This window comes from Pollicipes pollicipes, unplaced genomic scaffold, assembly GCF_011947565.3.
Source record: "Pollicipes pollicipes isolate AB1234 unplaced genomic scaffold, Ppol_2.1 Scaffold_4881;HRSCAF=5763_pilon_pilon_pilon, whole genome shotgun sequence".
In the NCBI taxonomy this organism is placed as follows: Eukaryota; Metazoa; Arthropoda; class Thecostraca; order Pollicipedomorpha; family Pollicipedidae; genus Pollicipes; species Pollicipes pollicipes.
The window spans coordinates 14,571,660-14,599,029 of NW_023596576.1; the positions used below are offsets into that span (position 1 = coordinate 14,571,660).

Genomic DNA, 27,370 nt, shown 5'->3' on the forward strand with positions numbered 1-27,370 from the left:
ACCTCATCTCATCTCTAGCCGCCGTCCGACACAGCGTCTGTTTCACCGCTGCCTGCCTCACCTCATCTCTAGCCTGCCGTCCGACACAGCGTCTGTTTCACCGCTCTCTACCTCACCTCATCTCCGTCTGACACCACGTCTCCCGTCTCCCCACAGGGCGCCGAGGGTCCGCCTGGCCCTCAGGGCAGCCAGGGCACGCCGGGCGAGAAGGGCGACAAGGGCATGATGGGCCAGCTGGGACGCCAGGGTCCCGTGGGACCGGCCGGAATTCCGGGCCCGCAGGGCTCTTACGGCCTGCGGGGCTCGCCGGGGGCGGCGGTGAGTACTGGCCGCTGGAAGCGGTCGGACACGTGACGCGGTCAGTGGTCCGTCAGCAGGGTCACGTGTCTGACAGGTGGAGCGCGCGTAGGGGGTTTGATGTGTCATGTTGCGACAAACTCAGCCGGTAAGACGCCAGCATGTGGTTTAGGCCGTTGTCGTTGCGTAATGGTGCGTGCCGTCGTGGCGTAGACATCCGAGGTGGCATACACAAGGAATGTATTGAAAGATGACGGGGAAGGGGGGATCCGGTTCTGTTTATGTTCTTCAATTACATGGGCATTCAGTACACTTATTTGCAATGTTCAGAGATCATCCTTACCTAGCTCAGCGGGATTGATTGCCTCTTTTGTTAAGGGTCTAACACATATTTCCTTACTTACTGTGCCTTCTTTTGTAACGATGATCTTGCTTTGCGAGAGTTAAAGTCCAGTGATTGTGCGATTTGCCGATCAGGGAACCTAAAGCAAATATTGCTTTACTGCCCCACCAACGTTCCTTTCGCATACTCGCGTTTCCCCATTTCCACGGCAAAAAAAAATCCGCCAATGCTAACATCAATACCAGGTCAGGAAATTGTCTACGCCTCATGCGCACGTTCGCACCTGTCTCATGCTGTTCAGGTGAGCCCACTCCTATAATTGTCCTCGGCCGGCGACAGGGCGAGAGCGGCGCCCCGGGCAAGCCCGGAGAGCCAGGCCCAGCTGGACTGCCGGGCGAGCCAGGGCCGGTCGGCCGCCGCGGCCGGCGCGGTCTCCGGGGTCAGAAGGGTCACCGCGGCGAGGTCGGCGTGCCCGGCAAGGAGGGCGAACAGGGCGAGAAGGGCGAGCTCGGCATGAGGGGCCCCACCGGTCTGCCCGGCCGCAAAGGAGACATGGTAAGCACGCGCTCAACCTGGGGCGAAATATGCTGCTCTCTACGACTGCTTTTTGATCAATAATCATGGTAACGTTACCTGTTTTCAGTTATCCCACAAACTTGCCCTTCACGGTTTATTGTCAGTAAAAAAAAACGTTATACACCTGTCTTTTTCCCACTTGTTAGGTATTAAATCGGTAATGAGTAATTGCCTGTAGGCACGAAATGACTACAAGCTGAGAGCACATGAGCGATTTTCGATGCATCGATTTCAGCAGGATGGTGGATATAACGTTAAACTTGGAACTTAGTGCAAAAGCCTAGGTCCCTTTGTCGCAGCCGGTACGATCCTCGTAAATCTCGCCTCTTCGAACTTCCGTCTTCCTTTAACACGGGACAAGCCAGTCCACATTCCCGTTGCCTTTGACTTCCCTGGTGACTCCTGACCATAGCCGCGATTTCAGGGTCCTGCCGGCAGTCCTGGCGACAAGGCCAACCCGGGGCCTCAGGGCCTGCCCGGCGTGGAGGGTTCACAGGGCTCCAAGGGCACGCAGGGCTCTGCCGGAGTGAAGGGCCGCCAGGGTCCGGCGGGCCCGCCGGGTCCGCCGGGCCCACCGGGCGAGCAGCCGGTCATCCCGGCAGAGCTGCTGTACCAGGGCAGCAACTTCAAGGGCCCAGAGGAGGAGCGCCGCAAGAGAGAAGTGTGAGCGGCCTCTGGGGAACCTTGCCGTGGTCGCCCATTGGGGTGTCAGGTCATTGACCACTGTTTGAAAAATGCGCATAAGAGTTTTAATAATTCCGAAGCGTACCGCTGGCCGCTTTTTCAAAACATGAACAAGGGCGCTGATCTGCAATCATCAGGTCACAAAGCGTTGATCCGGAGTCATCAGGCTACAAAGGCGTTAATCCGAGTCATGAAGTCACTGCTGCCATCTCTTGCGACTCTCCAGTGCCAGTGCAGTGCTCGTGTTACCGTGAGCCGTCTGTCCAGCGGTTGGCCCGCCTCTCACGGCGCGGGTGCCTGTCGCGCAGGCGCGGGGATGACGCGCTAGAGGACGACACCAAGTTCTCCGACAAGCTGCTCAGCATGTACAGCAGCATCTACTCGATGCGCCAGGACATACGGCGGATTCGGAAGCCGATTGGCACGCGCGACAACCCCATCAGGACCTGCCGCGATCTCTACTTCGGACATCCGAAATTTAAGAGCGGTGCGTTTTGCCCCCAGCCGGTGTCATAACTGAACTTGCAGCTGGCGGTCTCCTTATTCGCGAGTCATGAACATGTGTGCCATAAGATAGTCAGTTTCTTAGAACATTCCTAGTCATTAATGATGCATGCATCAGCATATTAAGTACAACTGATCCGTTTCCGTTCCATTCGCTAAGTGCTTGAACCTGAGCCTGGTCGCTACTGCCGCCGCCCACTCGCGCCCTGTTACGACAGTCGACCTCCGATCTCAACGGCTTCGGCCATTGGTCAGAAATAGAACACCGTGCGGCTGAATTTCATGCTCGCTGTTGACGACTGGTCTGTGCCGCTGTCGGCAGACATAATTGCGCGTGTGCGGGCGCGGTGGGGTTTTAAAACGGCGAAGTTGTGGGCTCGTTTTATGCAGATCGTCACTCGGGTGCTTGACATAATTTGCGGCTGAGGCGCAGGCATGGGGTCACAATGCTTTCAAAAATTATTTACGACACGCACTAAAACCAAGCCTTTCGACAAGCTGGGTAGTCTGTGTGTGGGCGAGTGGGTGGGGGGGGGGGGGGGACTCTTCTATACGCGGTTCATTCTCCCATCACTGAGGGTTTCGGCGGGTGCAGCTCTCTTAGCAACGGAAGACGCTGCCAGGCTCACTGGTGTCTGTCACATACAGTCGCATTCTGTGCATAATTTATGCCGTGACAACTGTTTCTGACGTGTACATCTGCTTCCCTTTATATGGTGGGCTTAATGCGCTTCTAGCGGCCTTGTTTCTAGCCAACAGCCTACATAGTTTATTTTTTCAAGTACGTGTCATTGTACTCTATGCAGATATTCATACGTGTCGCATGTTAATGCGCACATCCGGCGCAATAAACGACGATGGTGGATTGGGAGGGTGCCAAATAGCACGTACCAAAATACAGCGAAGAAGATCAGCTTCGTCGAAAACGAAGATCGACACGTTTATCCTTTCAGACTGGTATTGGATCGACCCGAACCTGGGCATGCCGGACGACGCCATCTACGTCTATTGCAACATGACGTCCTTCGGCGAGACGTGCGTCTACCCAGACGCCCACGCCAGCAAGATGCCCAATATTCCGTGGAGAAAGACATCCGAGAGAGCCAGCTGGTTCTCTACGCTGAGAGGAGGCTTCAAGGTGACCCACCGATGCAACTTTTGCTTAGGTTTTGCCAAATGGGTGAAAGGTTTCGTATAACACATTCTGTCTGTAACAAACTGAAGTCGCTGGTGCTTTGTATCAATATGGTTCGCTGCCAAAGGATGCAAACCAGTCTGGATTCAAACTGCCATGCTTGTTCGACCGCCCCAAGACTGACAGCCATAAGCAACGGCGTTGAACCGCAAAGCCAGAGCCGGTTCTCCGCACTCGTGCGCCCTCTGTCCCGGGACTCCTCGGCGAGCAGGCGTCAGTGACCCGTCGAGGCACGTGTGAACCACGGCGCCTGCTCTGCCGACAGATCACCTACGAGTCGATCGGACCAGTGCAAATGACATTCCTGCGCCTGCTGTCGGACACCGGCCGCCAGAACTTCACCTACACATGCATCAACTCCGCCGCCTGGTGAGGGGTTGCTCGGCGACCGGGGGGCTCGCTGCTGTGCATGATGGAGACGTGCGGACTGCGCTAGGCAGACTCGATCTGGGTGAACCGACGAGGAGAAAAAAGCCGCTACTCGTCCTTTTCCTAATGTTTGTCGTTGAATGTCTATTTTGCGTGCTTGCTGCTCCTGCTATTGTTGTGTACCAAAAAGTGCTCGTTTATTTATGTCCGCTCGAGGAAAGCACATTCACTGGTGCTCGTATGGGCGCGGTCGTTGTTTACCCAGTTTCTCACTAAGTTTGCATTTCACATTGTTTGGGGCTCCCGAATACTATTGTGCTTCCTCGGAACGAACATCAATTGGAAAGATTAGATGTGCCCTTTCAATGCTATGCGTTTTTTTTTTAGAGAGACCTCAGTCGATTTTATACTCGCATCAATGCCTCGTTATTCATCACAGGTTCGACTCACGTGCCAACAACTACAACAACAGCATCCAGATTCTGGGATCGTCAGCCACCATCTTCAGTCATTCCAAGAACTTGCGACGCATAACCATTAAGGAGGACCAATGCAAGGTGCGTGTTGTGTGTAGTTGCTGGCTAAAAAGACCCGTGCTGTACGACATTCAAAAACTAGCGCTCCTATTACGTCACTAGAAGTCAACGCCACCAGCTTTTGAAACGGCACAAAAGGCTCAAAACAATTTCAGCCTACATCAATGGCAACATGTAGTCCTTGTATTGCGGGCCGAAACACTTCCCTTCTCATTCCGAGCATCCCCCACTGCAGTGTTGCTGCGTTCGCCTGGGGGCGACCCTTGCCAGCTGCTACTTGATCGGTCGACTCGCTGTTACGTTATGACGTCTCTCACGGCTACCATTTGCGACCGTAACTCGACCTGGGCCGTGTTCCCCATTGACAAATTACCTGCTACCTGTGACGTCACAAGTGCGTACTTCACGCACAAGCGGCTATCTTCCAGGCCATAACAACTGTTGTAAAGCACTTACTCGGACATCATGGGTTGCAGCTTATGCACGGCGCTTGATAATGGGAACTGGACTGATAAATGGGCCCAGGCGACCAGTCGTGGTGGTATGACCTCACTAGCGACTTTATGCACCGGTAATGACCGCCGGCGTCCGTGACGTCACCGCAGGGGAAGCGAGGCACGGGCCGCATGGTGCTCGAGCTGCGCACCGCGGCGCTGGACCAGCTGCCCATTCAGGACTTCCTGCCGGCCGACTACGGCCTGCCCCGTCAGGCGTTTGGCTTCGAGGTGGGCCCGCTCTGTCTCAAGTGAGCGCGCCCGCCGCTGCAGAACACATCACAGGGACCGGCGGCGCAGCGTGCAGTGACGCAGCGCGGCGTGTGGTGGCGCGCCGCGGGCGGCGGACACGCGCGCCCCGCTCGCGACGGACGCGGGGATCGCCGGCGCGCCGCCGGCCCGCTCTAGGATAAGGTGCCGTCGGCGGGCTGCAGGCACGCCGCTGTTATGTTGTGAGGATGATCGTTAGGAGTGTTTGCACAAGTACTGCCATTTTCTCATAAGCTAATACATGATACAGTGGAGCTTGGGTTTGCAGCTTCGGCGTGCTGTGCACAGGAGGAATGCGGTTGTTCAAGGTATGGTATATGCAAGCAGTGCCTTGGCCCTGAATGGTCGTCAGAAATGTGACAGACGTTAACAATAAGTGTGTGTGTTTTCATGAATTAGGGTGTTGGCGGTGGATACACGCACGGTATACTGGGAAATTCCCTACCTGCACGGCACTCAGAAACAAACTGCCATGCGTTTCGGTGGCATGAATCAGCCCGTCCGGCCATGCGAGAAAAGTTCGGGGTACATTGGCAGATCAAGGGGACCACCATGTCGCCTGCTCTTCGACGGTGAAATTCCAATGACACCATGCTCTTGCACCCATTTTATCTACATTGAGTGCACGCTAGTCTATATATCCAAAGCGGCCAGCAAATAGCATTACATGTGACGTTCCACGGAAAGAAATACACCACACAGGAACTCCGAAGTAAGCTATTGTAACAGCAATTACAGTTGGAAGAGCTCAGCAAAAAATCAAAGCCTGGGGAGCCCTGACCACAAAAGGACTATAAGTGTTCCCTCAAAAGGGAACCATGTGGCCTGACTGGCACTTCTGACTGGCATCGTTACCATCATCTTCACTTCAATAACACGCGCTTGGGCGGGAGTCAAATTGACCCCGAGGGTTTTTCCGGGATGGTTTCCGAAAGGCGAGGCGTAGCTACGACAAGTTTTGCATAGCTATAGACAATTGAATAACGATTTGTGTGATATCAAAAAAATTAGGTGCGTCTTCTAAGGTCGCTGACCAACGGCAGGTCAAAGTCAGGCCATTGGATTCAGCAAAGTGAATTTCTAGGAATCGTTCAATCTAGTGGAAGAACATAGTGTTAGACGAAGCTACGCATACATCAGCATCATACAGACACCTCTGAGATACTTTGCTAGGCAACACAACAAGTGAATGACCAAATTCCATTGAGCTAGGGTCAGGTATAAAGTTCAGACCAAGGTCAAAACCAATCTGTCTTATTACTCTGGAGACTGCCGTATGGGGTAATTTTTGTGCTAATTTCAAATTTATTGATGACAGGAACCGCACCAGACATCTTCCATGAATTTCTTAAAGGTCATAATAGGTCGCTGATCTAAAATGACCCAGGTCGATATTTCGTTTTTCAGAAGTCTAATGTTATTTTTGTCGTTTATTCAAATGCAAAACTCAAAACAATCTTCTATGATTTTGGTCATCATGACCTTCGAAATGTCAAGCAAGGTCAGTGATATTAAATGAGCATGTGATATTATGCTTAGAACAGGTATCTAGGCTCTGGGGACATTTCGGAGACCAACTTGGAGTTTGACATTGTTTGACCTTATGTGACCCGAAGGTCATGGCTTAGGAACCTCAAACTTTGACCTAAGTAAGTTCCTGTAAGGCCAACGCACTCTGTGAATTTGGTTCCCTGGACTTCTTAGTTCCTAAGATCTCAGGGGGGCCGGTCAAATTGACCCTCTACCCGAGCAAATGCTATCCAACCGGCCAGCCGGGCGCGAGATAATACGAAAAAAAACACACATCCAAGACCGATGGGGAGGTGTCTTCGGCTTACAGAGGCCATGGTATGACGTAATATTTACGGCAAAAGTCCCAAAACAACGAAACATTTGCTACCAACATAAAACCAACTCCCTTCAGCCTAGTAGGCAACCAGCACAGACCGCTCGATGACTACTCAAAGATGACAATGATGATGATGTATCTCCCTAGAAAAAAACGCGCGGTGGCTTTTCAATAAGGCACAACGTGGGAAGTAAAGTATGCAAGAAACATGGGAAAAGACCAATCCTATCACACTGACGGGAACACACGCACCTATGACATGAACGGGTAAACAGCATATAGTCAAACATTGCAAAAGTCGCGAGTCCGAGTTTGGTCAACTATGCCGACAGCATCACTTGTTTCACGGCACCGGGAACTGGCATCGGAAAGCCGGCGCCTGAGCGAGACGCCAAGCCTATTTATTAACTCTGCTCCCCGGTGGCATAGTCAGCGCCTTCTCGCTTCTGTGCGAATTGGCACTAGAGCGCTTCACGGACTTGATTTAAGGATTTTGTCCGGTCCAGTCGGGCTAGTCCAGACCCAATCCGCCCGCCAGTACGCTTCTCTCAGATTTCTCAATCCAATCCGGCCGCCAATACGCTTCTCCCAGATTTCTCAATCCAATCCGCCCACCGGTACGTTTCTCACAGATTTGTCAATCCAATCCGGCCGCCAATACGTTTCTCCCAGATTTCTCAATTCAATCCGCCCGCCAATACGCTTCTCCCAGATTTCTCAATCCAATCCGCCCGCCAGTACGCTTCTCCCACATTTCTCAATCCAATCCGGCCGCCAATACGCTTCTCCCAGATTTCCCAATGCAATCCGGCCCGGTCCAACTTACCAGGTGTGCACGAATTGAATACGTGTCAATCTACTTCCACAGTAAGGACCTTTTCAAATTTCAACAGTAAGTCTGGCTCATCTAAGTATCTTACAGGTAGGTTAGCTGCTAATTTTTGTTGTAAAAATGTGCAACAAGTTGCAATAGACCAGCGGGTGCTGAGGTGCTTTACGCAGCCTTTTGCTTTTTGGGAATGCAATTTTGCGTGAATATCAGTACAAACAAGGCCTATCATATCATCGATGATATCACAATTATTTTGGCTACCAATTAACAAACACCACCTAATCGCAGCGATCAAAATCGCTTCTGGTTCCAAAACCCTAGAGTCGTGAGCACATTATGAGGCATTTTCAGACTCCAGGGTTAGGTGCAACATACCCCACATGTCACTTGACAGTTTCAGTGGTGCCCAATTCAAAAGCACGGAACGACGCTCATCTAGTGCGCCTTCTGAATAACTAGGACGACCATTTCACCTCATATATGGTATTTCAGTTGTGTATCCGTTCTCGGACACACCAACTGATAAAGCAGCCCGCGAACAGCGATCAATATCTCTCGCCACGGCTACTGAATTTCCCGCTAGATCCCCGGTTGCGTGCAAAATTACAATCCACGCGCGCGAATGTTCACTAGCAGGTGCCTGCAGTTCGTGCCATTAATTGCTTCCAGTACTAGGAAGCTCTGAGAGCTCGCTCATTAGCTCTGCGGCTCGACCACTGACCTAAAGATTGCTTGGACGAGGAAAAAAGGGAAAAAAAGGAAGGAAACAGGAAAAAAAGAGCACATGGGGAAATCTGGAAGGCGATGTCTCGCCGGCCTTCGGCCGACCCTTCGGCATCTCTCTTCGCCAGCGGGAAGCCATTGACGACATTTTCATTTGATGTCAGTTATCTTTAGTCATACAGCGTGCCCTGCTTCAAACAGTATCCATCTCTCATTCCATGATATCTAATTAAGAACACCTGGGCGTCAGTTGACTAGCGTCGTTTTGCGATTTATCAACATTTCGGGTAAAATGGGTCATGAAAAGCTTGATAAATATCTGGCTGGCAACCTGACGCTACGCGAATCTTCTTCGCGAAGTTCTTAACTGTCCACAATGAAAGTCTGAAAGGGCATTCCGAGTCTTGATGCACCGACGCACGTCGATCCAATGTATTGCATGTTCATGTCGATGTTGACTATATCAAGACCACCTCAAACGGTGCGGTTTAATCCATGATATCCATGCACGAGACCACGCTTTTGGTTGGCACTTGACATGTATGCATGCATGCATGTACACCAGTGAGTGAGCTCCCATATCTCCCTAGTACTGGAAAACATTAGTAATGCTCCCTGCGACAGCAGACAGGTGGAGGCAGATGCAGCGCACGGTTTTCTAGATCAGGCTGGTGGTGGTTAAAGGACCTGCGATCAAGTGGGATTCGCGTCTGGTTTTCTGTGGGCAGGTTGAGGATTAATGTACTAAGTGCTCTCGGGATGAGCTACCCTGCATATGCGCGACAGAACCACCCATGGGAGTTAAACTCCCCCTCGTTAGGATGCGGCGCAGCTTTTTTCTCGCCACGGCGGTTTTTCGGCCTACTGTCATCGCCTAGTGCATGAGCAATTACATAACCTGTCTGCCAGTCTACTCCCATGCCGTCTTCAGGTGTTCAGGTGTTGAGTCTATATAATGATAAACGTAGATGACAATGGGCTTTAAGCCATGTAGGCCTCACAGCCCGTATGCTCTCCTTACCATTGGTTGAATTCAAACCCGTGCCTTCCAACGCAGTCCAGTGTTCTACCAACTAAACTACCCGAAGAGGACTTGTCCCGGTCCTGTCCTTCCAGATAAGTTAAGTTGGTAGAGCACTGCACTGTCGGTCCAATGCCCTGGTTAGAATCACTGCAATGCCATGGGGACATTCGGGCCATGATGCGTGCGAGACTGGAAACCACACCATTTTCAGGACTCGATGACACCTGCCGACGACCGGGGAAGTGACTGGCAGACACGCAGTGTAAATACCAACACAGCAGGCGAGGACAATGGTCCGAACAATAGATAACTCCCTGGAACTGGTGCCTCGTCTCCCTCCTTCCGTAAAACGAATGCTATTGGGGCTGGGATCCTGATATTCCCCCTCGCAAATCCTGGTCGCCCCTCCCTCCTCCCGCCTCAAATTCTGGCTGCGCCCTGTTAGTGAATGGATGGCAGCATTTGTCCGATTCCGGCCTTTTCATCTTTCGTTTGCATTTCGCATCGCAATCTAGTCGTAATGGCACGTGGTTGGCCATGGGTCTGTGAGAAGCGATATGCATGATTGACGCCCACGACGAGTAGTGTGTTAAGTAGAAGATATCGCATGCAGAGTTACTTGCATGTAAGGTGCCTATCAAAAGCGTGGACTCGTGCTTGGATGTGGTGAATCGAACCGCACCCTTTCAGGTGGGTTTGATGCCACCCCCTCGGCATGCACTCGGAACACATTAAAACGACGAGCGTAGGTGCGTCGAGGCTTGAAATACCCTCCCAGGCTTTTATCACGGACGTTTAGAAAATCAAAGTTCGCGTAATCTCAGGCTGCCAGGCAAAAATGTATAGTACTGTGCACCCCCTTTTCTAGCTAAAATGTGAAAAATCAAAAATTACAAGGTCGGGTACTCAAGGGTACTTGATCCTAAATGACGGCATCCGCGAGTTTGTTATTTTATTGTTTAGGCAGCGTGCGCTGAGTCTTAAAGGGAATGTTCCACGCTTAAAAATATTGAGATAAGCTTCCGATATGACAGGAAAAGCTTATTTGTAACTATTGGTAAGCTTTGAAAGCTCAGAAGTGACACTAAGTGGTAAAATTTCAAAGTTTGTAAAAATGCGCCCCCTTACGTCATTGTTTCGTGGCGTCATGGAATCGTTTTGTAACGACAGCAATACCTGGCAGCATCTGGAAGCCAGACAAAAAGAATACCTTGAAACGCACGAAAGCTGACGCCAACCGGCCATTCTCGTCGCGGTCGCTGCGTTGCGTAGCGGATTAGCAGTGAATGGCTCGTTTGTGTCTTTTTTGTCTTGGTGCTGGTCGTAAGAGGAGCTTTGATGGGCTGTCTGGCATACGCAGCGTAACGATCGCCAGCTTTTATGGCATATCACTGATATAAAAGCGCGATATGCTGTGAAGACCGTAAAATAGCGTCGTGAATCTTTTGCCGGAACCTGCAAAAACGTTAAGGACGCCGATATTGCATTGTCCGACTTACCCCTGCCTGCATTGCTATAGTCCTGACATTTATATCATGTGATGTGCACAGTAGTTATTTTCTTGATGTTTTGTAACTGGAAATGTATTGAATGCAAAAATTAACAAATCTGTAACATTGCACTGAATTGATTGTCAAAACATCGTTATTTCTATACTGAAGATGGTAAGGTTAAGCTACCAAGAATGGTTTTCTTATTTATAATTACACAATTGCTAGCCAATCCTGATATAACCAGTGTGGTGTAATAGCATTCTCGCTAGGGATTGCCCTTTGGCGTTGTGAAATCAGTTGTTACCAGTCATTCACGAAATATAAGCTGTTATCTCATAGGCTTGACATAGACTAGCCAACCAATGTTGTGAATTGGGTTTTGGCACGGGTCAACAGTGTCATCGTGGCACTACCTCAGTGCTGTACTATGGCATGACATAATGAACAATGATATGGTTTTGTACTGCAATCCCTGCTGCTTTGATAATAAATTCCACCACGAAAAGATGGGTCAAGCATGCATTTTTGCCTTAACTTCGCATCTAACATATGACTGACCAAAAGCACATGATATAATACACAAATCACTTTTAGCAAAGCACGCCATCAATGAGTGGTATCACTCGCTCACCCTGCTTTCGGAATCCACAAAACATAGGTGGCAAAGATGCAAACATGTCTTCTGCTTCTGCAGCCATACAACATGCAGGCATCAGGCTGCTTCACTCAAAAATATTGTTCACACGAGTAATAACACATGTATAACAAGAAAATATTATAATGGGACTGCAAACCTGCTGACCTCGCACGGGGCTGGAGACATGACAAGTGAATGTAACCATGGTTAGGTGGGCAAAATGCAAGGAAGTGATGAAGTTTCCAGTGCACGCAATGCTCACGATACAAATATCGTTACGTGGTAGCCAGGAAACCAACAGCAATACTTTTCCACCTTTCCCAACACTGAGCATCTCATACAAGTTGCAGTGACTATGACAATGATGACTCACAAGCAATGCTGACGGCATACGAAATTTGTTAAGACAGTGGCATGTTCATCTACATCAATGCAGCGCTATACTGTCAGAATTTTTAAGGGAAAGACAATTTTCAGATCTGTATCATGCAAGCTTATACTTAACATGTGCATTAATGAGCTGCACGTTCCCTGCCAGCTGAATGCCGAAATGAATTGCTAATATAATGGCAGGCGATTGATTAATTGCATGCTGTAATACCTCAATAAGTTCAAAATGTTGGCAAGATCATAATGAAGCAGCAACTTGCATTTGAATACCCCTGCAGCATTGGTGCTAGCGTTTTTTTTTCAGTTTGCCGACATCACTACCTTACCATGTTCAATGCAAACCTGAAGATAAAGTCAGTATATCACATTTTATATATCACATCAATATATCACAATATATATCATCAATATATATATATATATATATATATATATATATATATATATATATATATATATCATCAATATATCACATTTTACTGGGTGTCATTAGATTGAAAAAGAATACCAAAGCAATGTTCTCTCTCAGAAGCACAAACCTCGCACGCACACTCCCCATCACATCAAGGTCAATACATGCCACTGGCACGCATCACCAGTGATCACACCCATTTCAAGGGTCGGATTCACACTCCAATATCGAATAAGTGTGATCTCACATTTGAACAGCCCGCGGGAATATCAAATTGCAAGTTTTCTCGCAATTTCCGCACAGGCTTTCGGTTATATCACCACGTTTTGCGCTGAGTTCCCTTCAAAACAAAGTCCCAACGGTGGTTCATGGTAATACAAGTCAAGAGGTTGTATTTGTCGGACACAATTTCTTCGTTGAAGATATAAATATGTCATGCAACATGTGTTAAATCTTTAGTAATATATATATATATATATATATATATATATATATATATATATATATATAACTGTAGTATTTCCCCAATTTCATAATGCCTTACTATCCCCTAAATCCGTGCAAGGTTCTTTGCTACGGTACACAAGGCGCCAACCGAGCTGTCAGTAGCAAATGCTCCACTGGAAAAAGAAGAAAAAAACTTAAGCGGGAGAAACATGGCAGGATTTGCTGTCGCGTCTTCTTTTTAAAATATTCGGGAAAGTGCCGTTTTTTCGTTGCTTTACTTTTTGCAGACAGTGGCTTTATTCGTTTATAACATTGACCTGTGGTCCAGAAATAAGTAAAAATGCCCCGTTGGCGACGAGTGTCTCATAACCCGAAAGTGCTCACGTTTACGTTCGCGACACGCATTCAGCAGCGAAATCTTACTAACAGCCAATCGCTTTCCGCGGATTGTATCATAGGTGCCGCATCATCGCTCTTGCGAATGTGTCAGCGGCCATGCTGTTTTGACCATAAGCAGAAATCAGCCTGTAATATAACGGCAATCGTATGGCGTTTCTATGACGACATCAATGCCAGGGTGACTCCGAAGTAGTCTCCCAATAAACGTGTTCGCACTTTTGCGGGCGTATAACTCATGAACCAGGGGGGTTTTGGGTCTTAAAAAGGGACACGGCCGTGAACTGCATCAAAAGGTCCTCGAGATGGCAATTTCTGTTCAAAACCCGATATAAAGGTGGAGCATTTCCTTTCAGGCTGCCGACGCCAAAGTAAGACGCGGCCGGTGGCTCTCCACCGATTTTCCCCATCATTCCCCCATTTGTGCAAAATGGAGTTGTATAAGCTTTCGTGACGTCAGTGGTTGAGCCGTACAGCCAATGAGCGAGCTCTCATAGCTTCCTAGTATTGGACAACATAATGACGCCCGCAGTACATGCTCTTTCATCCAGAAGTATGAAAGAGCTGCGTCCTTTTTAACCCGATTGCTAAAACGCCAGATGCTACCAGGTTTCCTTTTTTGCTCATACTGGAAAAATACGAAACTTTTTTTAGTGGTAATCCTCATTGCAGAGATGCATGAAGTCACTTCTAACACTCAAAAAGCCAATTTCACCATATATATTGACAAAAGTACGTTACTTTGTACGCGATGTTTTGCTTTCGGCACGCTAAAATGGGTGCCATAGGCACCTTAGTTTAGATGGTGCAGCGCTTACATAAAGCAGGTCGTGCGCCGTGGGTGCTTGAGAAAAAATATGGAGTCCTCCCATGTTCATTAAACGAGGAGTGAGGGCTAGGTACGTGTTGCCCATCATACATCTGTCATGCCCGCTGGCGCTTTGACATCTCATATACATACTAGCCACTGGCCAGGGGCTCTGGTGATCGCACAAGCGATCACACGTTCTGTGCGTTATTTGTCATTTGTCTGCAATGTAATTTCAAGCCAAGAAAAATAAGTATGTTTATCAGCTCAGCGTCTGTAGACGCCAGTAATTGTCGCAAGATGGTGAGCGGGTGGGGTTTATGCCTTCCAAAGCCGCTGTTCAAATCCGTTCGCACGCTTTTTTATGGCTTACCAGCTTCCCGACAGCCGGCTAGCTAAGTCGGCTAGCCGCTGCCTACGGCTGACGTTCGGTTGGGGTTAGCCTGTTAGCTAAGTAGCTGAAAAACAGCCTTGCGTGCACCACTAGCGTGTATGTCTCTTGGTACCCAAATATGTGCTGTCGTACTAGCCGTATGCAGGGCCAATTGCTCGTGAATTACGGAAGCATTCAATGAGCATTTCACCAATTGGTGTAAGTGTTTGTCACGTATGGATTCCGGACTTCCACAGAAATTGCACGGAACCGTCGGCCAGCCGACCAACAATAGTCTGTCCCTGCCAAAGAGCGTTTGTTCAAAACAGCCGCGTACAAACAAGTCATGTTGGCCTACCAAAAGGCTGCTGGGTGGATTTCCCCGAGTTTTGTTTTATTCTCTGCGCTCTACAAACTCGTGCTGCTTGTCAAAGTCTTCAAACCTTACACATGCGTAACTATTTCTAAGCATGGGAACACAATACCCTCCCGCGCATTCTTTGTGGATTCTTTCAGATTGCAGGAAGTGACACTCTTGACACTGCGAACGTTTTGGAGAGGTTATAATATACCCTACATTTAAGAGCTACGCAACATGACTGGGCGAAACGAGGAGGGTACAAAATGCAATATTCAGCTCGGAGGCCGTGAATCCGGCGACGCCTAGGTAAAACATTAATCTGTCTTAGTCTGACTGGATTATGTCCTGTTGTTAATATTGCGTGATCACTCTGCTCAGCATAAAAAGACGGAATTGAGGCTAGTCCGTATGGAAGGGATCTTTGTCTTTTCACAACGCTCCCGACCACGCTGCATGTAGCTTCTTTCCGAAAGTCATTGAAACCGGAGAGCGAGCAGCAAGTCCCGGCATTCTCAGTTGATTTCTCAAGTGCGCTTGACACTGTACTGCATTTTGTGTCACTTCCCCGCAATTTGCGGCGCAGCCTTAGGTCAGGTCAGAACCAGGTCAGCAGCAGGACGGCTGGGCTGGGGCCTAAGCGTCCGCCAGAAAACGTCAGCACACGATGTAAACGCTACGTGGCTTTAGTAATCTCGCTTCTTGTTGTTGATAACTGCGTGGGGCTGTGGTCATAGTTATACACAGATACTGGTGTGGGGTATACACCACTTACACGGAGGGAAACAGAACCCAATTAACCCACGCTTCTGAACCGAAATTTTTTAAGCGTCTACAACTTAGCATTACTGGCTATTGATCGGTTTCTAGAAGTCATGTGCGTGACAAAAACAACTAAAAAAAAGCAACTAACGCCTATCTATCGCAGGGGATGTAACCCCAAGAACGCTTTCCAGACAGCGTCCCTTACCTTTATAACTCTGAAGTCACTTATCGTTCTGGCTGCTATTTCAGGTCATGCTATCCAAAGTAAAGCTATGCCAATGTAGCAGTTGCGACCAGATTTGACCTGTTTTAAAGTTTATACGTTAAAATGCTTCCTGTCGCCATTGTCACACTGACGGGGCTTGCTTCGTACTTGATAGCTGGGCGGGTCAATGCAATAGTAGCCTTTACCCCTTTGACCTGACATGTCTGATTGCGGGTTACACCTGCCTATGGGCAAATGCTCATTTCATAGACTTTTATAAAAGCCATTCCACGCCGTTTTTGCACTGCTGCAACATGCTTAGCAGGAGGTGTTTGTACTAACGTACTAATTCGGTAAGGTGTTTGTACGATGTACTGATTTGGGCCCCTATGACCTGACTTGGCTATCAATATCACATTCACCACAGTGCCGTTGCAAGTAAGCATTATAGTTTTGAGGGCTTAAAAGTGCCTCTGCGGCCTCCGTGTAAGGCAGAGGTGAAAACTACGTTTGTAGAAAGAGAGAGAGAGAAAGAGGAGAGAGGAGGAGAGAGAGAGAGAGAGAGAGAGAGAGAAAGAGAGAGAGAGAGAGAGAGAGAAGAGAAGAAGAGAGAAAGAGAGAGAGGAGAGAAAGAAAGGAAAGAAGATAGAGAAGAGAGAGAGACGAGAAGAGAGAAAAGAGAGAGAGAGAGAGAGAGAGAGAGAGAGAGAGAGAGGAGAGAGAGAGAGAGGAGAGAGAGAGAGAGAGAGAGGAAGAAGAGAGACAGAGATGAGAGAGAAGAGAGAGAGAGATGAGAGGAGAGAGAGAGAGTAGAGAGAGAGAGAGAGAGAGAGAGAGAGAGAGAGAGAGAGAGAGAGAGAGAGAGGCGAGAGAGAGGAGAGAGGAGAGGAGAGAGATGAGAGAGAGGAGGATAGAGAGAGAGAGAGAGAGAGGAGAGAGAGGAGAGAGAGAGGAGAGATAGACAGCAGAGAGAGAGAGAAGATAGAGAGAGAAGAGACAGATACCAGCCCGAGTCTTGGTTGCTAACAGAAGCTCAGAGTGAAGCTCAGGAACACATAGCATGAGAGGTAGACTTACCCTCGTCTTGTTCTTAACAGTAACATCTCACATATTTTTTGAACACATGCGCACATGATGTACACCAACGTTTTGGTTTACATCCCATGCCCGCTGCGGGTTGTAATTCGCCGAGCACATTTGCATTGTTTAACTGATGCTTGAAACAAGAGTACGGTTTGGAGTGTTTGCAGGACCGGTCATCCAGCAGGAATGATGCGGGCGTCTGCTGCAGGCATCAGCAGCGCACCTGTAGCTGCCGCGTCTTCCACTTGACGACACGGTTAGGTATATGTGTGTGTTTGTATGTGTGGTTGCGTGCAGGCTCTGCCAGTCGAGTCAGGCCGCCCCAGTTGCCAGGAGCGGCCCGGCCAGGGGTCCAGTCCCGCCACTTCAGTCGCGCCGAGTAGTCCGGCAGGGAAGGTTGCGCCGCCCGGACGGTGGGACCGGTGCGCAGCCTGTCCCCACGCCTGCCATGTGGGCCACAGTGAAAGGCTGTACTAGCTCAAGCATTAATTTGCTACCTGTTCTTTTCATTTATATGTCATCGCTGGCTTCCGCAGGTAAGGGAAAACATACGTAGGACACAACTAAATGCGTGCTCACACTGTTGCACGCGGACATATTACATACCTTCATATGTGCACCATGTTTAGCTGAATTCTACTGACGTATATGCCTCAGAGATATACACACATAGCAAATAAATGACACATTTCTGGCGACCTGCTTTAAACAATGTGGGAAGTATTGTGGTTGGGCTTCCATGACTGGTCTGTGGGAGTTGGCATATGGATGTGGGCATTGAGGTGATGAAACAAAAAGCAAGCACCTTTGATTCTGAGGTCTAGTCAATATGCTCTTAGGCTACAGTACCTGGGAATACCAAGAAAGAAAGGGGCGCAGTGCTGTAACAAAACGTTGTCAGCGTAATTTGAACTCAAACGTAATAAGCTGATATGCGGCATACACCGGTGGCGGTGGAAATGCGAGCTATTTCTTGCTAGACGCCTCTCGTCCCGAGTCATACGTTTGCCGAAGGACAATGCGACCAGCTTTCACGTTAATCGCTGCATAGGTCATTTTTCAGTCATCCAAACTTGCTCAAAATATCAGCTGCCGGCAATGGAACCACGCACCACACGCTTCGATGGACATTCCGAAAGTGGTGGTGCTTCCGTGAGCTGAGAGGCTGCTTGTGTGAGCCAGACCCTAAAATCCGTACATCTCAAAAATCGGGAGACTGCAAGAAAGATGCTAGTACCTAACAAGGTACTTAGATGAAGATTCTATGTGAATGAAGATGAATGAAGATGTCGTGCAAGTCCCGCACACCGGACTTTTGACCTTATGTCATATGCAAGGTAACCAGAGGTCACGAAAGGGAAACAATTGCCGTTCTACGAGATGTAGTTAAGCCATATGTTAATTCATCAAGACGGATTTTGAGGGCACATACGTGACCGTTAAAACTATGGGGAGTCCATTCCGAATATTTTTCTACCACAAGTGTCAAATCAGGTCAGATCACCGTTCAACATTGGTCTACTAGTGGCCGTTCTGTTTTCTTCCAAAATTTGCTTCCGACTAAGTTGGTTTCATTAAGTGCGTCTTCGGAACAAAAGTATCCCGGACAAAAAACAAAATTTAGTCTGAATGAATGGTCAGCTCAGGTCAATTTAGGTCAAATTCATAAACCACCAATTGAAAATATTAAGTCCTTACCTGGTCTAAGAGACCAATGCAATGCTTGTGTGTGGCAGTGTTATGTATATATATATATATATATATATATATATATATATATATATATATATATAAGTGATCAAGATCGCATGGCTCTTGTATACATTATACATAGTCCATTCGATTCTTGACAAGGTATTTGTAGCAAACTGAGTGCAGGCACGTTGGTACATTGAATCATACGCCATCAGCTTCCCAAACATGATATAGAGGTGGCTTGATACACCGCACTTCTTCACCTAGTCTCACTGACAACAGAGACCATTGATGTTGAGCGACCTCATATGACCTTGATGTCCTCATGTGACCTATTGTGACCTCATTATGGATTTGAATGATATCACAACATGTTTTGAGTGCAATTATCAAATTTTGCGCCCAAAATTGTGAAATATACCTGCCTACTTTGAAGTAAGCATGGGCTTCGCGGAACGCATCTTTAGAGATAAATCATGGCCCAGGCCAATTTCGTATGCTCTGTGGTAATGTGATGGTTGCGCAATGTCAGTCAGTGTTCTTTTCCTACCGCACAAACACGAAACTGTGCCAAAATACGCAAAAATTTGCATTAATATCGGAACAACTGCAAATAATTACGACACGTCAGGTGACCTAACCCGCCTACTTCGAAAAATCTGAAATAGATAAACCGTAGGCACCATCATATTTGGTTGTGGTGGCAAGTCTGTGTAATGACAAACATTGCACACAAAAAATATGGGCGGCCGATTTTTTTAGAGGCTGACCTCTTTGACCTGACCCAGGTCACTGATCTCATCTTGATCAACATCTTGATTCGCACAAAGGATGCCAAATTTATAGATAGATAGACACTCAAAATTTGGTATTATTGTGAGCGTTCATTTTTGACCTGTGCTCGAAAAACCGTAGGCGGAAGTCAACTTTCTCCCCGACTGCTGTACGTCAACAAAGTGGATGTTAGACCCCTTCCCCGTCAAGTGAAGGTTTACAGATGGCACCGTCTGGTTTCATGGCAGATGAATGCTCGAAAATGCCTATGATGTAGAGCAGGCTTATATTTGCGTGGACAACTCCATTTGTAAAAAACACAGCCGAGGGCCTGTTCTGAAGTTCATCCTTTTATCAGCGTACTACCAGTGTTCAATACCGGCAAGTGTCTTTGTAAGCGTTAAACTTCGATTTTGTCGGCGGAAATGCAATTCATAAAAATGTACATACGTTCGGGGCGAAAAGCGCTAACCATAATGTGTTACTCTGCCTGAACTGGGAAAACGTGGCATAACATACTACCAGTCCGAGGAGTTGCAATGCGCCCCTGTCACAACATTTGATAGCACGGACACGCGATAACAAATGATAGATGCATTTTGCGGTGTAAATGTATGCTCCTGCGGCGTAAGTGGCAGACGCAATTAACCCGTTCGTGCTACTTATGAATATGATGCGTGACTGAATAGCAATAGAGCTGCAGCTTAAGAGCCTGCATACTCGCAAGGCGCATGCACAAATAGTCTGTAGGGCTTTGGAAGAAATGTTCTACATTTGATCATTTTGACGCGGCATCAAATGTGACAAAATATGCTCACTTTTAAATATGGGTATACTGTTAAATGGAAAAGACTGCTTCAGACAACACAACCTATTTATCTACTAAATATGCCCCTAAATACGTCATTGTTTGGTCGTCATCCCATCCCCCAATTATCCCCATTGATTGAGAGCCCACCGACGGCCGTTATAGTTGTAAATCATGCTCACGAGCGTCAGATACGAGCGACTCGACAGCAATATTTCTCTTGGCCTTGATCACCGCATGACCAACGGGATAGTAGATTTTCAATGACGTTATTATGGCGCCATTGATGTCTGGGTGACCTTGAAATAGTCTGCACATCTCTGCGGGCGTGCAACTCAGAAACTAAAGGGGTTCAGGTCTTAAAAAGACACGACTGTTAACTGCACCGAATGTTCTTAAATGGCTATTTCAGTTCAAATCACAATGCAAATATGGACACTTCCTTAAGCTGGTAATGACAATGACAAGCTGGTAATGACTTAAGCTTAAACTCGCAATGACATTTATGCCTTCAAATACAAACGAGTTATGCGATCATGACCAATGTCACTATGTAACTCACGTGAAGACAGGACAGTGGTAATAGCCTTATTTCTGGTAGGAAAACCAGGAGGATGGAGAAATAGACGCGTTGATATTTCGGCAGCGTACCTGCATTGAAATGAAGAGCAGTAATAGATTACCACCGTCTTATCTATATGCATAACGTTCCTCACAAATGCACTTAATATCCTACGCAACTCATTATGTAGTGAATGTCAAATACTGGTCAGAGGCGGCAGAACAAAAGCCAGAGTGGGCGGTAGATTAAAACTAGCATGTCCGAACTAGCAGTCATGACTAAAATATACGTGTTCTGATACGATAAACTGAGTTGAAATTAACATCCAAAGCCTTCTGCAACTAGTTGAGAAAATATGAGCAATATGACAATATTGTCATATTGCCGTTTTCAGCGCCTCAGCCGCGCCCATCACGGCTTGAAAAGATCACTGTACCAAAACAACTAGGTCTTCAAATTAGTGTCATACTTTTATGCTCCGTCAGACTGTATCCTGAGGCAGACCGCAGCATTCTTAGTCAGTTCAACTTGTTGTGATAGATTATATATTTTCCATACCTTTTGTAAGGTTGCCAGGCATCCATAAACTGTTTGCGCATGTTACGCAAGCCTGCGATACGCGCTCCCGGACAAAGGAATTAGCAGGGCCTTGCCACTGTCACCAGTCGCGTCAGGAAGCTCAAAAACCGTTACTAATACCAAACATTGCTTCTAAGTTTACAGATGTTGCATCTATGGTTGCCTGTGAAGGAGGAACTGGCGGCCCAAAAAGGGTACCAATGGCTAATTCAGCAGGCCGCTGGTACATATTGAAAAGATACACACTTAACACCGCGCATGCTCTTACAACCCTGATTAACATACTACGTCTGATTTATGTTTCCAGCAAAAAATGCCGGCTCTGGCTTCCAAATTTTTCAAGTGTTCTGCCCTCGTCCGCACACACCCTGGAAGTCGGTTCCACGTGTTCACACCTCCGAATAAAATGTGCTTCCTATCGTTTTTAGAAGAACGCGCGACTAACCACCGTGTCCTGGGTATACACGCCACCAGTCTGTTCTCCTCAGACGACGGTCGCCTGGTGGCCCTGACCACGGAGACGCTGTCGGCGGCCGACCTGCCTGGCGTCGTCTCCCTATCGGAGGTTGCCCCTGACGACCTCCAGAGCCGGCTCCGGGACGCCCTCTGGCAGCAGGACGTGCCCGTGCTGACCAGCTCGCCCCGCTTCCCGCCGGCCGACCGGCTCACCATACTGCTGGCTGGCTCGCTGGGTCACGTGACGGCGGCGTACCGGCGGCTGGGCCAGCAGCCGGCCGCCCGCTCGCGCCTCCTCAGCTGGCTGCTGGCCGTGCGCGGTGACGCGCAGCAGGCGCAGCCGGCGCTCGAGGCCGTGCTGCGCGAGAACGAGCCGGCTGTGGTCGTGAGCTGCGTGAACGCCTCGTGCGCGCGGCTGGCGGCCACCTCGCCCGGCCGAGACGGCGTGCGGCTGGTGCCCTGGTCTCGGGGGGCACCGCCACCCGACTGGCAGCTCCGGCAGCTGGGCGGCCGCACGCTGCGTGTTCTGGCGCCCTCCAGGAAGACGCTACCCGACCACTGCACCTCCACCATCATATCGGCGTTCGTCACCCCCGATAACCGGACGCAGCTCTGTGGCTACCTCGGACAAACCCTGAACATGCTCGCCGACAAGCTCAATTTCAAGCCGGAGGTGATAAGGAAGAACGGCTGTGGCGCACGGCAGGTGACTAATGCTACACAGAAACTGCAGTCAGGCAATACCTCATGGCTTTGTTTGTGTTTACGGTTATTAGCCAACATAATCACTCCACTTGCGGGTGAAGTCAAGGAGTTTTACTTTCGAAGTTAGTGTAGAATTCGGGCAGGACGAGAGAGTGCGGCCTTCATCGAGCCGTCGGCCGCGCCGTCTCACTTCCTCTGAACCCCTAGCTACACTCTTCACATCAGGACTGCTCGGTCGCGCCGTCTCACTTCCTCTGAACCCCTAGCTACACTCTTCACATCAGGACTGCTCGGTCGCGCCGTCTCACTTCCTCTGAACCGCTAGCTACACTCTTCACATCAGGACTGCTCGTCCGCGCCGTCTCACTTCCTCTGAACCCCTAGCTACACTCTTCACATCAGGACTGCTCGGCCGCGCCGTCTCACTTCCTCTGAACCCCTAGCTACACTCTTCACATCAGGACTGCTCGTCCGCGCCGTCTCACTTCCTCTGAACCCCTAGCTACACTCTCCACATCAGGACTGCTCGGCCGCGCCGTCTCACTTCCTCTGAACCCCTAGCTACACTCTTCACATCAGGACTGCTCGTCCGCGCCGTCTCACTTCCTCTGAACCGCTAGCTACACTCTTCACATCAGGACTGCTCGTCCGCTCGTTGTGCGCAGACTTCAATTACAGGGTCGCATTTGGACGTTGCCCGGTTTAACTACAGCAAGCCATTTTCTCCCGCTGCTCTCCCGCCCCGCAGTGCCGATTGTTCCTTGCTTCCTTGTTATTCCTACCACCATGCTCCACCTCTCCCAGATCAAAAGCAAATACACCACCAAATGCTTCGGGATGAGTAGTGTTATGTCCATGGCACTTACTGCGCTTGCAAAGCGGGACCTGTAGCGTATTCCGCTGGTCACGTCACCCGAAGTGTGCCGTTCCAGTTCGTTGCGCATTTTCCGTTTGACTTTGCCAGCCAGGACTGTGGAGGTTTTTCGTGCCGTTCAGTGCTCTGGGTCGTTCAGTACGACGCTCCGTTCAGCGCTCCGTTACGACGCAGTGCACGTTCGACGCTCCGTTACGGATGTCAAGTTGCCGACGGGCTTTTTGGCCAGTCGGGCAGAACTATTGTCCCTCCACGGAGCTCGTACCCAATACGATGTTAGTTGTCAACAGACCTTCCGTGGAAAGCCGGACTCTCACTTTCTCCATCCATGACTTTCCCACTGGACCAGGGGGCCGCAAGTCCGCGCACATTAACCATTGCCCGCGCCATGCCACGATTCCTGCTTCAAGATTAGGGTTGCGTGCGTCAAATAATCAGGTTGAGACGGTCTGGAGCACTTTACAGGTGTAACCAATACACTGTGTATTAATTAAAATTTAAGATACTAAGCCTAGGCCCACCCAGGCCCACCCAGCCCATCACAAATTATTGGCACTGTGTTTCCATTTTAGTCATTCCTTTCCGTTAAAAACTCCTTCCGCTGCCATTCACAGCAAACTATAATTCTTGGGATGCACCCAAGCGAGGTGATGTGATTAGCTATCTCTCTTCTGAGACGCAAATGCGCAGCATCCGTTCTGATGTCAAAATCCACAATTCACTTATTCTCAGGCTTTGCTCGCCGGCTGCTCCTCCAGGTTCGCTCACATGGTATTTCTCCCGAGCAGTCGTGAAAGCAGAAATACTTATGGTGTTTTTATAATAAGCTAGTAATATAAAGTATTATTTATAATCTTAATAGTGCTTTTCAGGAACAAAAACAACAAGTGGCAAACTTTGCTCGTTGCGAACCAGCTGCTATGCGGCTGGTTGGTTTGTTGGCGTGCGTAATTTTGTTTCAATTTAAAGCCTTTTTACGCCCCTTTGTGGATTGGGTTTGGCAATGCTTATGTATTGTATCATATTCCGTTGCCCATTAAAACACGGGCTCGCCATCGTGTGCCATCCCAGCTCTGAAGGCTGCACAGTTGTTTCAATTTTCTTTCTCGTCCTGAAACACATGGAGCTAAAAAAAATAGCAGCTCACTTAAACAAAACCAGCTGTCTCCCTGCCAGATGACAAGTAGCTTCTTTAGTAGCTGACGAAGTGGAGCAACGAACAGTTCTAAAACATAGGAGAAAGTGCGAAAAGTGATGAGAGAACTGAGATCAAGTACTAAACCAAACAACTGTCATCAGTTGCCACCACTTTACGCTCCTACAGGGTCGCGGAACGTGACCCATGCAACCCTCTGACTATACCACTGGCGCCCATCTGCGGACAGAGCGACTGGCTCGCTGGACGGCCGGGTGTCGTGGCTGGTAGCAGGGCGTGGTGACTTCGGCGCCGGCACCTGCACCGTCGACGTCATGCGCAGCGCGGCCGTCTACATGGGCGAGTGGTTCTGGAGCGACGCCATGTCCATCGGCACCGCCCAGCCGGACCACGAGCACTCCGACTTCCTCGTGTTCGGCGTGCTCACGCCACGCCTGTGGGCGCTCTCAGCGCTGTACGTGCTGCTGTTCGCGGCCGTGCTGCGGCTGGCCGAGCTGGCCGGCGGCGCGGTGCGCGGCTGGCCGTTGGGTCGTCGCGCGAGCGCCCGCTCGGCCCGCGCCGTCCGCGCCGCCCGCGCCGGCCCGCGCCGCGTGCCCTCCTTCACTGCCTACGTGCAGCAGTCGCTGCGCATGTTCCTCGGACAGGGCGACGACGTGACCAGCTCACAGCCGGCCACCAGGCTGCTCATGATCTTCATCTACATGGTGCGTGGCAGCTGCTGTCTTCCTGGGGCTGAGCTCTCAGGGGCTGTGTCAACCTTTTTCATGCGCGGTCAAATTGCCGTCCCGATGTGTTTTGCAGCTAGGTTTTAGGCCGTTAGGGTTAGCGTTTTGAAGCGGGCTCCGGTCCCCGTTTCGCCAGAATGGTCCCCGTTTCCAGTCTCTGACCGGGAAGCGTAATGTTCTGCCCGGTGTCCATCCCACGGGCCCCTTGTGCTGAAAAGGCGAGGGGTCTCCTTAGCGTTCGATTCACGAGCCCTCAAAGTCCTGCGCGCCGTTTTTTCCCTTGGTAGTGGTCTGCCGGTCCTGTCGCAGCTACCTGCCACCGTCCCTGTTGTGTGCTGCGTTTTATTTAAGCTGTGGTGTAGGTCCTAGCGGTCGGTTCGAGTCTAAAAGCGACAAAGCTCGCGGGATACTTTCCTAATCTTCACGGGAGGGGAATCCTTCCCACACATAATTTGAGCGACATTGAACGCAAAAATAGGATTAAAGGATGCAGCAGTTTTAAAAAAGTATATCACAGCGTGGCTGGGGGGAAACATTGGACAGACTTAACTCCCATCATGCGCGTCTTATTCATGCGCACATCTGCAGTAAAATGGTTCAAATATACTTTAATGCATCCAACAGGTCAGCCTTCGACGTGACACTGTGTTCAGTCACTTGATTTCTGTGCAGGCTGTACCGCCGCCTTTTGCTATATCCATACAGCAATAATGCTGAAAATGCTGGCATGGTAGCGTGTCTAGTTTTATTGCCTAATAATGACTGGTGCCGCGATCTAGTGACGATAAGCGCATACACACTCCTGGCATTGTCACGACAATGCCTATCGCGCTGCAAAGGGTCACGAACATTGGTGGATTTCAGAGCACGGTGACGCTGATGTCAATCTACGCGGGCAACCTGACGGCGTTCTTCTCCATCGGCCGCTACTCGGCGGCCATCGAGACGCTGGAGGAGCTGGCGGCGTCGCCATTGGAGCCCCACATCACCTTCGGCCACAGCCAATACTACGTCTTCGAGAACGCCAGCAGCGGCGCGCGCGGCCGCATCTGGCGCAAGATGCAGGCGTGCACCGGCTGCTGTGCACGCCTCCCTCCACACCACCAGAAGCGCCGAGTTCGTGTCGGCCCTGGTGCGCGGTGAGCTGGCGTTTTTCCAGAGTCAGCGTGCGCTGCTGCAGCGCGCCGACGACTACCTGTCGCGCACTGGGCAGCCGTCAGCGGCGCTCTGCCCGGTCCGGATCGCGCGGCAGGCGGTGCGCCGCGACTTCTTCAGCCTCATGTTCCCACACCACAGCCAGTACAGCGCGCTGTTCGACAGGGCCATCCGGCGCCTGCGCTATCAGGGCGTCATCCAGCGCATCTTCGGACAGGTGGCGGCCAACCGCTGTACGCGCTCGGCACCCCTGAGCCACGACGTCGCTCCGCTGGACCTCCACCGGCTGATGGGCGCCTTCTACTTCTTGCTGGCCGGCATGGGCGCGGCTCTGCTGGCGCTGGTGGCCGAGTGCTGCTTAGCCCGCAGGAGAATCAGGCGTCACACATAGCTGCATGCCTTGGCCTAGAGCATAGCTGTGGTCGCTTGGCCTCGATCAAGATGTCACTGTGACTGTGCTCGGATGCGGCAGAGGCTTGGTCCCATCCACGCCGAGAGGCGGCACTGGCCGAGCGATTGAGGGAGAATATTCGTTTTCTAACACAGTTTAAGCCATTTGATTTGTTGCATTACATAATGCATGCATAGACAAATGACAGCTAAGTAAGAGCGCCAGCTTTGTCCTTATTACTGCTGAAGTACAAGGCGTATGCAGGGTCACTCTCTGAGGCGTTTGACCAGAAAAGACTGAGATCAACTGTTTATTGCGTATAGCTGTGTCGTCTGTACATAGACCGATGCAAACGTTGCCACCCTTTGATGAGCGAAAAACCGCCTCACTACTTGTCATTGTCACCATACGACGCAATATGCCACAC

General features: G+C 49.7%; 2 protein-coding genes across 2 annotated transcripts in view; both read left to right on the top strand.

The window, feature by feature from the left end:
• The window catches only part of LOC119100020 (collagen alpha-1(I) chain-like), a 32,778-nt gene extending 27,256 nt beyond the window's left edge, over positions 1–5,522 (top strand). The window contains 8 exon segments of the mRNA XM_037223136.1: positions 157–318; positions 980–1,195; positions 1,641–1,879; positions 2,209–2,387; positions 3,358–3,542; positions 3,865–3,968; positions 4,408–4,525; positions 5,110–5,522. Of these exon segments, the coding sequence (XP_037079031.1) occupies positions 157–318; positions 980–1,195; positions 1,641–1,879; positions 2,209–2,387; positions 3,358–3,542; positions 3,865–3,968; positions 4,408–4,525; positions 5,110–5,253 (1,347 nt within the window). The 3' untranslated portion in view covers positions 5,254–5,522.
• A 13,750-nt stretch (positions 5,523–19,272) lies between these two features.
• On the top strand, positions 19,273–26,943 carry LOC119100021 (glutamate receptor ionotropic, delta-2-like). Its single transcript, XM_037223137.1, has 7 exons — positions 19,273–19,285; positions 21,970–22,189; positions 22,478–22,639; positions 24,902–25,148; positions 25,293–25,376; positions 26,262–26,458; positions 26,505–26,943. Exons 1-7 carry the CDS (start codon positions 19,273–19,275, stop codon positions 26,941–26,943), a joined length of 1,362 nt encoding a protein of 453 aa, XP_037079032.1.
• The last annotated feature ends 427 nt before the right edge of the window (positions 26,944–27,370 follow it).

What these genes read in the sequence shown, in the direction of transcription:
- LOC119100021 (XM_037223137.1), top strand. An exon ending in TCATGATCTTCATCTACATG is followed by an intron (nt 25,377 to 26,261) that starts GTGCGTGGCAGC and finishes GGTGGATTTCAG; the next exon opens with AGCACGGTGACGCTGATGTC. An exon ending in GGCCGCATCTGGCGCAAGAT is followed by an intron (nt 26,459 to 26,504) that starts GCAGGCGTGCAC and finishes CCACACCACCAG; the next exon opens with AAGCGCCGAGTTCGTGTCGG.